General features: G+C 34.2%; 1 protein-coding gene across 1 annotated transcript; it reads right to left on the reverse strand.

The window, feature by feature from the left end:
- Nucleotides 1-1,988: 1,988 nt before the first annotated feature.
- On the reverse strand, nucleotides 1,989-10,179 carry LOC138307695 (NPC intracellular cholesterol transporter 2-like). Its single transcript, XM_069248531.1, has 4 exons — nucleotides 10,051-10,179; nucleotides 5,210-5,317; nucleotides 4,414-4,586; nucleotides 1,989-2,176 (listed from the first exon to the last, which is right to left on the reverse strand). The coding sequence occupies exons 1-4, from the start codon at nucleotides 10,127-10,129 to the stop codon at nucleotides 2,087-2,089; spliced, it is 450 nt and encodes a 149-aa protein (XP_069104632.1). The 5' UTR covers nucleotides 10,130-10,179; the 3' UTR covers nucleotides 1,989-2,086.
- Nucleotides 10,180-10,503: the final 324 nt, after the last annotated feature.

Genomic DNA, 10,503 nt, shown 5'->3' on the forward strand with positions numbered 1-10,503 from the left:
TATCTATATCTATATATAGCCTATACAATGTATCTAAGTATTGGATACCGGAATCGGCCGAAGTTTGCCGAATGGTGCATAGGGTACACCTTTATCGTCTTATCGCGCCATCGCCTCATCGCTCTAATCTCATTCTACTCGATGGTACGATGGCGCGATAGTAAGCTGTGTGGTCCTATCCAGTTATATAAATAGCTGTTAATGTAGCTAGCATGATGTTTTAATGAGAAAAAAGGTGTTTTGTAAAAGTAAAAAAAAATGTGTCCATCAAATATTTTGCAAAAAGCGAAATCTGTATTGTGCAAGAGAGATTTGTGAAATCGGTGATGGTTGATTTGCTTATGTAGGAAATATATAGCCAGAACTATTATATATAATGATGTATTATTATTTGTGAAACAAGACAGTAGTTTTATAACCACCGAGGAGTCGATGAAATTGTGTTTTTAGACAGAAACATGCACATAATACGATCTCCAGGGGTACCGATCACCAACGATGTCTACACCACTGGACTATCTCATAATAAAACTGGAGGAAACAGAACAGAACAGGTAATTTAGTCCTTTGATGTACATCAAAAGAGCCGTATAACGGTACACTGTGGTCGACTATGGCTTTGAAGTTGGGCGTCGCTCTCTGTAGTCTTCAAGGGAAAGTTTGCTGCCTTGTAATTGGTTCAGAGTGTTTCCTCTGAGCTGCCTTTAATTTTATTATGAGCTAGTCAAGGGATGTAGAGATCGTTAGTGATCGGAACCCCTGGATTATCGTGGATGATAATACGGTAAACACACTACTGAAAAAGCGATTTGAGTAGATCTAGACTGAAGTTGCTTTACTCAAATAGCTGGGGGCAAACCTCGGCATACAAGACGTTCGACCACAATGAGTAATGGTGTACAGTGAGTGAGTTTGAAAATTTCACACCATTTCACCACAGTGGACTTTTTCTGCATATCACAGTAAAGCCAACTAAACTCAATTTCATTACAACTGGTTTGTTTCCGATGTATGTGCAAATTTTAATCTACTCTTACACGGAATTGTCACGTAAGCATTTCCATCTTTTTCTAGAAAATATAGTAACGCAACCGATTTTAAGATTTCGATTTGGAGTTAAATTTATTTTTACCGAAATATCATTAACAATGCAAAACAGATTAATATGCAGTCTATTTTGTTATCTAAATTATCACGAGTGTTTTATGTATTATGAAATATTACAGATATTAATCAGTCATATTAACATGGGTAACATTAAAAAATTATTTCAGATCTGAACTATGATAAGTTTCTTAAAGTGCATGTATAACATGAAACATTGGTACTTTTGTTCGAGATTTGAAGTTTTCAAACGATTTTTGGGTAGAAATTACATTTTTGAATTGCAACCGGAGTTGCTATAAATTTAGTATAGCAAATTAATAGCATTTGTTTTCTGCTTTGGGCATTTAATATGTAGAATATCAGCCAAAAAACAACGAAAATTTAAGATAAATAATAATTCAAAAGTCATTAGTAAAAATGTGAAGGAGTAAATTGATGGACTACAACCGTCCAAGTAAGTCATTTTAAAGTGTATTATTAATATCGGTTATAAACTCAAATCTGGACTGTGTTATTTAGGTCTTGTGTACTTTCATCGTTTATAGCATCCTTGATATCACTGATGTCTACCCCAGGTCCATAGTTAAACTGGAAGCTGCTCTATAGAGAAAAAAAACTGACCAATCACAGGTCTGCAAAGACTTCTTTTGAAGATTACAGAGAGAACGACATCCAACTTCAAAGCAACACAGTCAACAACCTGTGAACCGTTAAAAATTCCTTTGATTTACATCAAATGGTCAAATTATCAGTTTTTTTCGGTTCCTTTTTTTTGTTAAAATCATGAGAATTTTGACCCGTGACATTAATTGTTTATATCGTATTTATTTTTGCGAATTTTAACGTCCTCGTGATTTAATAACAAAAACATTTGATTAAGGTTTTAATTTAAATGTTTCTTTATTCGTGTAAAATGCTTTGTAGTGACAGTTTCATTGGCATCTTTGGTAAATATGTAATACAATTCATTATCTTCGTTTCAGTTGTCAGCAATGACGGCGGGAAACACTAAACAAAGGAAGTCCTGTTTGCTGTCGTCGAGAACGGCCATCTTGACGAGAACTTGAATCTGTAGACAGACGACAAATAAACGCAGATTAATAATCTTTTTTATAAAAAATATTCGGTATATATTGTAAACAACTTATTCCGTTTGTTGCATTTTACAGATTAAGCTTCCTCGTTTTAGCATTTTACAGATTAAGCTTCCTCGTTTTAGCATTTTACAGATTAAGCTTCCTCGTTTTAGCATTTTACAGATTAAGCTTCCTCGTTTTAGCATTTTACAGATTAAGCTTCCTCGTTTTAGCATTTTACAGATTAAGCTTCCTCGTTTTAGCATTTTACAGATTAAGCTTCCTCGTTTTAGCATTTTACAGATTAAGCTTCCTCGTTTTAGCATTTTACAGATTAAGCTTCCTCGTTTTAGCATTTTACAGATTAAGCTTCCTCGTTTTAGCATTTTACAGATTAAGCTTCCTCGTTTGTTGCATTTTACAGATTAAGCTTCCTCATTTGTTGCATTTTACAGATTAAGCTTCCTCGTTTGTTGCATTTTACAGATTAAGCTTCCTCGTTTGTTGCATTTTACAGATTAAGCTTCCTCGTTTGTTGCATTTTACAGATTAAGCTTCCTCGTTTGTTGCATTTTACAGATTAAGCTTCCTTGTGGGTTGGTATCCATTGTGACGTCATTATTTTGTCGTATGCGATTAGATTTCGCATATTTTGCGGCAAGAAGGAATCGCAAATATTGATCACGCGAAAAAGTGTCGAGCATACAAGCATAGATATAGTAATGACTCTAAATGGCGAAAATAAATTGCTGAGAAAACTTAACTAGGCATGAAACCGTGAAACAAAGTTACCGCGAAAATAAGGTGGTTACCAGTCATTGTATGGGACTACTGAAAATGTTTCTTTTATTTTTTTGCATTTAAAGATGCTCCACCGCTGAAAAATAGTATTTTTTTCACTATCAAAAACAGGAGCAGACGATTTAGTATTTTTCTTCTGTTACAAAAGTTACTTACTTTACACCATTACCACCATTGAAAAATTTGAGCTTCTAATTTTACTTCATGTTAAATATATGAAAAATAATTAATTGCATCCCGAAAAAAATCCGTGGCACTATATTCTATATGAAATGAAGTACTGATTGCGCATGCACCGAAGGCGAAATAAGTATTTTATATTATTTTTTGTGTTAATTAGGCATATATACACACGATTAAACACAAATTATTGTTCGAATGATGAATATCATTTATGCTCAGTCGGCGGTGGAACATCTTTAATTTATTTCTAATATTTTGTATATTGTTAATGCAACACAAATGAAATGTTGCTTGAAGGGAAATTACTTTCATAGGCATTGCCTGTTCAATCTCTTTTCATTTTAATGGAATTAAAATTTTGTTGAAATTAAAATTGTCATACCGTAAAAATGTATCAGTGATTCTGATTGGCTAGCTGTCATTTGCAAAAATATATTAGTGATTTTGTCTGATTGGCTAGCTGTCATGATACAAATATGAATCAGTGATTCTGAATTCTGATTGGCTAGCTGTCATACTAAAAAAATGTATCAAATGATTCCTATTGGCTAACTAGGAGAGTTTATGATTATATGAAGCCGTGTGGATACAAAGAAGGCCACTACCATATTATAATTGTCATGGAAAATGAAAATGAATTCCAGTAACCAGTTCGCCTATCAGGTTTAAATTTTCACTGGTTTCATTTTAATCGTTAGCAGTATAACATTATATTCGTTATTTAGTTTTCATAATGTAATATGGTCTAGGATTTCATAGTCTCTGTGCCGAAATTAATATAGCTTTTGCAAATTGTATATTACATATAAGAGAAATATGACATTTTGACAGATAGTATGACCCATAATATCTACCTACAGCCTAGATAACAAATTATATACTTTCCGTTCAGCCATCCTGAATACTCCCCAATACTCGGGTTTCGATCGCATATGATCTCTGCACCTCTGGGCTATTCCATACTAATAGTGAATGCAGCTTAAGCGAACAACTCACAGGCATGCAAAATTTCCTTTGAAGACTACAGAGAGAGCGACGCTTAACTTCAAACCCAGGTATGCAACCACGGTGTACCATTATACGGATCTTTTGATGTACATCAAAGGACTAAATTACCTGTTCTGTTGCCTCCCGTTTTACTATGACATAGTCCAGGGGTGAAGAGATCGTAAGTGATTGGAACCCATGGAGTATCGAGGATGCCGTTCATCATTAAAAAACAACAAATGAATTACATGGTGCTTACCTTAGGATAGGACGGTGATACGTAGATGGCGATATTATATTCAGATGAAGTTCCAGATTTAATTGGACAGTTAATATTTTTGTTGGCACAGCAGTCTTCTGGGGATGGGAATTTGACAGGCACGCCAGCAATGATACCATATATGGAGTTGGTCGGTTTGCTCACGTCCTCATCTGTGTATATACAATGGTATCCATGGTTACATGTTTCACGACAGTGTATACGTAAACAACGTAAATAAACGTAGACAAACGATAATTCGGACGCCGATAGTCCGAAAAACTCACAATCCGGGCGGATATTATCGGGGGATACATTTGATTAGTGTCTACCTTAAATGAACCTAGCAGTCCGGGAAATTAGCAATCCGGACGGTTTGGACCAGGAACATAAGTGTTCGGATTATCGAGGGCCCACTGTATATATTTTGAATCATATTCTTACGTTAAGATATAACTATGAATATATATTTCATATGTTAATGTTCGTTAGAAATTTTTTTTTCATGAATTCGAGAAGTTAATAATTTACATACATTGCCATAAATAGCGTAGAGAAACAAAAATAGACGTTTACACAGCCCACGATTCGGACACATAAAGTTCTCAACATACATTCATATTAATTAAACAAAGCAATTAAAATAAATAATAAAATCATCGACAAGAAGATGGGATCGAGGTGACCTATGCAAACATCTACCGGTGTTATACAGAAAGCACACCCTGTGTACTGGGAAATAAATACCTAGGATATTTTCCGTGATTACATATTTGGATACGATATCTTGACTTACTTGCTGTATAGTTGACGACCATGGTAGCGTTCTTGCCGTGAACAAGATGGCACGGTTCAGCTGTACATCCTCCAACATTGACACTGTGTATTGTGGCCCCCTTGGAACCTACAAGGTATATGCCAAATATGCTTTAACATTATTCACCCCTGAAGACACATTCAGGCTCTTCTAAATCAAAATTTAGACCAGTTCATTAAGAAATTTCAGGGGAAAATGAGCAAATGGTGCTTTGCTTTTCTTTGTCCGTTGTATCATTGTGAAACTGGCAAGACAACTAGCTCTTTAAGCGAATTGCAAATAATTAGAACTATCTTGTAGCATGCTTTTTTATTTACTTTTACGTGGGTCATACCTAATACCTAATCTTAATATTCTTTTGGGTTTTTCTTTAAAAATTCCGAATAGTTATTATAATGTTGGCACAGTTTATGCTCAATGCTTTCATAAATGCTTTTATCGACTCTTCCTAAATCATTATAAAAACAATTTCTTTGCGGTATTTTGGTTGGTTGAATAAACTTAACGTCCTTTCTAACAACTGTTGTCATTTTTGTCCCGTATGCAATGCTTTAAGTTTGTGAATATCTGTATGTTTGGGAGACTGTGGCATAATATGCGTTGTGGCTCTTGTAATAGTTAGACTCTTGTCCTTAGTGTAGTCTCACTGAATCTGGTCGCCAAAGCCATCGAGCAGCACATTTTTACTAGTTCACATTATACTGAAAACGGGCAAACCAGTCGTCCCACTCCTTCTAACGCTTAACTGCATAGACCTTTTACCATGAAAATACGCCCTGTTATCGAAATACGATATTTCCTAGTATTTACTTTTAGAACAATGGCATCGTGAAAATACTTACACACGATCCAAACGTTCCAAACATTTAATGAAAGATTAAATATTAATCTTATATATAATTATTGCCTAAAAAGCGTTCCTGTGTTATAAAAAATAACCATGAGTCGGTTTATTTTTCAAGTAGCTTATGATTTCAAACTTTGTAACCGTTTTTGGATGAAACGTGTAAGTTACTGAAATAAGATTATCGCATTTGTTCTGTTTCAAGAAAGTCAACTACAGAGGTTGAATGCATGTAGATGCAGTTGATGATGTTTTTCGTTAAAATATTTCAAAGAATTTTCTTCTCATATTGCACAAATACAAGACATGGAGTCGTAATTCAATGGCATTGTGGTGTATTTGCGGCCTTAATTATTTTGGCGCTGCGACTGTGGTATGAGTTATAATCTCAAAGTTGTCACATGAACAGCAAAACTGCGGTAAAAAAGGACTCATTTTTATAGCCTCCAAAAAGACTAACACTACAATGGGGAAATAATGCTTAACCGAGACTGTTATCAAGCTACGCGGAGACGGAGCTACAGCGGGATTTATCAGCTACAGGAGGTATCAAGAGTATATTGAGGAAGAAGGAATTAGATAAACAAAGATGTAGATCTAATGACACTGCAATGGGGACTACAACCATACATGCGTATGCTTAAGTGTCAGCATGTCGAGTGAGAGATAATTTGGTGATCCTCGACAATATTAGATATTGTAAAGTGCATCACGTATTACTTTAACGATCAGCTTGGCCAAGTTGTAGAAAATGTGATTATGATAATTGCAGTTTAACGACAATTTTCAAATCATTGTAAAACAAAACCTCGTACCACTAACTAATCAAAATTGTAATCTTTACCTAATTACCGACTTAAGTAAAAATATGACCCCAGGTTTTGAATCGTGTAGCATTATACGGTTAACATTATAGGTTCTTTCATTGTACAACGATTGATTAATATTATCAGTAAACAATGATATGACGTCAGAATTTTAAGACGTCGTGACAAAAAAAAAGGCAGCTCCTACTGGATTTTTGCAACGCATATTGACGTTAATGTAATTTCAAATTTTTGATTAATTTGTTACAGTTATGTGATAACCACTTTGTGTTCGTTCATTTGAGATTTCATTAAACTTGTCTGAAATTTTTAATTTTTTGCTCGTTAAGGCTTGCGAAAAAAATCGTCTTAAGACTCGATCTTACATATATACTATTTGAAGAAATGCTGTTTGATACTCCACTTTATGCAAAATAACTAAAAAAAACCAGATCGAGATATCTGTACTTAAAATTCATTGGACGAAAAACGTTTTCTTTGCATGTGCAACTTATATGAAATTGTCACTGATGTCAGATACATGTATTGGGTGATGAGAGGTGTTCAAATTAATGAATTGAAAATAAATTGAATCTACGGCAGATTTATGAAAGATAAATCGGCATTTTTGGCGATCTCGTTGTCCAAAAAAATCTCATTTCGAGTTATAAGAACATTTTATGTATGATATTTGTCAATCGGATCCAAAATTTACTTCGTATAATCCGAGTTCTTCGAGTTTTCCGAATTCGAATTATCCGAGTTCTTTAAACAAAGATAAAGAGGGGAATTCGGCCGGGACCGGCAAAGAACTTCGTATTAAGCCGGATTTTCGAATTATCCGAGTTCGTATCAACCAAGTTCCACTGTATTGGGTGATGAGAGGTGTTCAAATTAAGAACTAAATTGAATCAAATTTATGTCATCTTAGATAATACAGTTTCATTCTTTTTAATGTTAGTTTGATCCTATTTTCTCTATTTAGTGAACTGCCAAATCCTGTACTTGTAAGTGTTACCCTCGTTGTTTGAAAGAAATGTCATTTCCATGATACAACTGTTTATTTAAAATATCTAGGGAAGTGTCAAGATTATATTGAGAAAGAAGAAGGAAGGAGATTACTGAAGACACAGGTGTGTAATCACTTCCCTAATATGATATATCTTCTATTGTGTGAAAGGTGGGCATATTCCTTGATTTATAAACGGCTTCACTTGTTCTATTATCTAAAAGGTACCACAGAATCAAACCAAAAATAGATTTCTGGATATCCCCTCATTAAGAGGTGAATGTTTCGGAGCCTGCTGATTGGATATTAATGGTGCATCAGTTTCAAATGTTTAATGTATGGATAGGGCAATATATGTTTATGTTAAATATGTAACGATTTTTAAGTCAGTTTCTGACAGGGGAAATAATCAAGATTAATTTTATGAAAATCTTTGTCAAATTTTAGTGCAGAATTCAACGAAAGATGGACACACACATAAAAGTTTAGCAAGTTCTATTCAAAGTTATGTGAGATGACCCTCTTCGAAATTAGCGATGAATGACCGGACTTGAAAACTCTATTTAACCTGGACAGTTGCAAAACGTTAGCATTGTTGTCTATAGAAAATAATTTGGTTCTGAGGTCTTTAAAAGTCCACGTTGTTTGAAAGGTACTTGGTTGTTACAGATTAACCTTGTCCTTGTAGATAACATAGGTCAATATCTTGGCTTACACGTCTCCTAGCCTACGTCGGTTCGGACTTTGATTAGATTTGTACAGATAGAAGTCTCTCTCTCACCTGTGTATGTTTCGTTTACACTGGTTGAACTGTGACTGGATTTGACATGCCGTTGTCTTTCGGACTATTAATGTTGCTTAAGTTTATACCCTCATAGCTATAGTGCCCATGTATATATACAATGTACCTGTCAAAACCGGCCCTTGTCAAATCCGGATACTTGCCTATTCCGGTTTAATATCGTATGCTAGTTTCCGTTTTAATAATTAAAACCTGTATATCCGGATACATGTTTATATGAGCTAAGTATGCTGGTTCTGATGACATCCGGTTTAGACATTATATTCTCTTGATGATAGGCATAGAAAAGCATTTTTAAATATATATGTACGTTACAAACTTGAAGATTATTAGAATATATATGTACATACACTTTGATGATTTTAAATGAGCGGTTTTTTTCATATGCAGTTTTATGAAGAGAGTCTTTTTGTATTGCATGGGCAAAGTCACTACATTTCAGGCATGTGATAATTACTATTTTCTCATATCTACACGTGTATTGCATGGCTACCCATGCAATGTTTTCATAGACACTAGACTGGCTTTACTTTAAAAGATAAAAACAATGGGATTTCCGTAAAAAATATCACGCAATTTCTATGTATGGAGAGATGACTTGCTATTGCGTTCTATTTTAATTTCTTTCAACATGGCGGAAAATCATAGTATTAGAATTGTAATAAAACGTCGATGTAAAATATCCTCGGGATCACAAAATGTTGAAAAACCCTCGGCAAGCCTCAGGTTTTACAACATTTTGAGACCCTCGGGTAAAATATCCTTATCCTTCATATCCACATATGAAACAGTCATATTGTTGATCTGTTAAGGATCTCCTAAAATTGTAGGCATATATTTCTTCGCGTGAATGGCCAGCTGTTTTATCAATTCCATTGCAAACTCTTCTTCATACATCAACACTTAGAAGCAACTGCATATAATTCAATATCAATTATCAGTATTTTCAAGTATAATTCGCTATTGTATTACTGTGTAAAGTAATGTAAAGCAGAATAATCGATATATGTATGCATGATGATATTTTAATGTTACATGTAAACTTATGTAACTAAACAAAATATAAAAGTAGATAAAGCAAGACAGGTTTAGAGAAGCTAGGGCCACTAAACTCCTCCAACAGAAAGTTTATAGAAAGAAAAATGTTTTGAAAAATCCCCTCTTTCTCAAAAACAGTTGAAATATCATTTTCTTTTATAAAAACATTTTTGCAAATATAAATGAATTAGGTTAATATAGATTGGATTCCACTATAGAAAGAAAATTTATTTCTCGGACCGCCGTTAATAGATTAGATATTTTGTAAAAAATCATTTTACGAATTTAAATAAATAAACACAATTTTGATAGGATACCCACCACAGTCTTGGAATTTGACTGGATCAGCCAAAGCTACTCCTAAGAAAACTGCGGAGAGGACCACGAGTGTAAACTCCATCTTGTTACTTAAGGAAGTGTTATCAGTGTCTTCTATCTATATATAGTTTAAGTAACCTTGACATTAACTCAGAAAGCCTTATGTAGATCTTACGACTTCTTCAGATGATAACCGCTCGTTTAGGACACTCGAGACTTATATCTTAGAGACACTCGCGCTTATAGTCAGTATTATGAATGAATCGTATCTGCTGTGCACTTTAACGGCCCACTACCTTACCGAAACTTTTTTTTTTTAAATCGGAATGTAAAACGTGATTGATAATTTTCTAGAACCACAAAAATTATTACGTAATAGTTAGTACTACACTTATCATCACCATCTGAACAATTCGATTAAAACAAATAAAAGTCAATTTCCATATCGCTTTGTCT

This window comes from Argopecten irradians, chromosome 14 (genome assembly GCF_041381155.1).
Source record: "Argopecten irradians isolate NY chromosome 14, Ai_NY, whole genome shotgun sequence".
NCBI classification, from domain to species: Eukaryota; Metazoa; Mollusca; class Bivalvia; order Pectinida; family Pectinidae; genus Argopecten; species Argopecten irradians.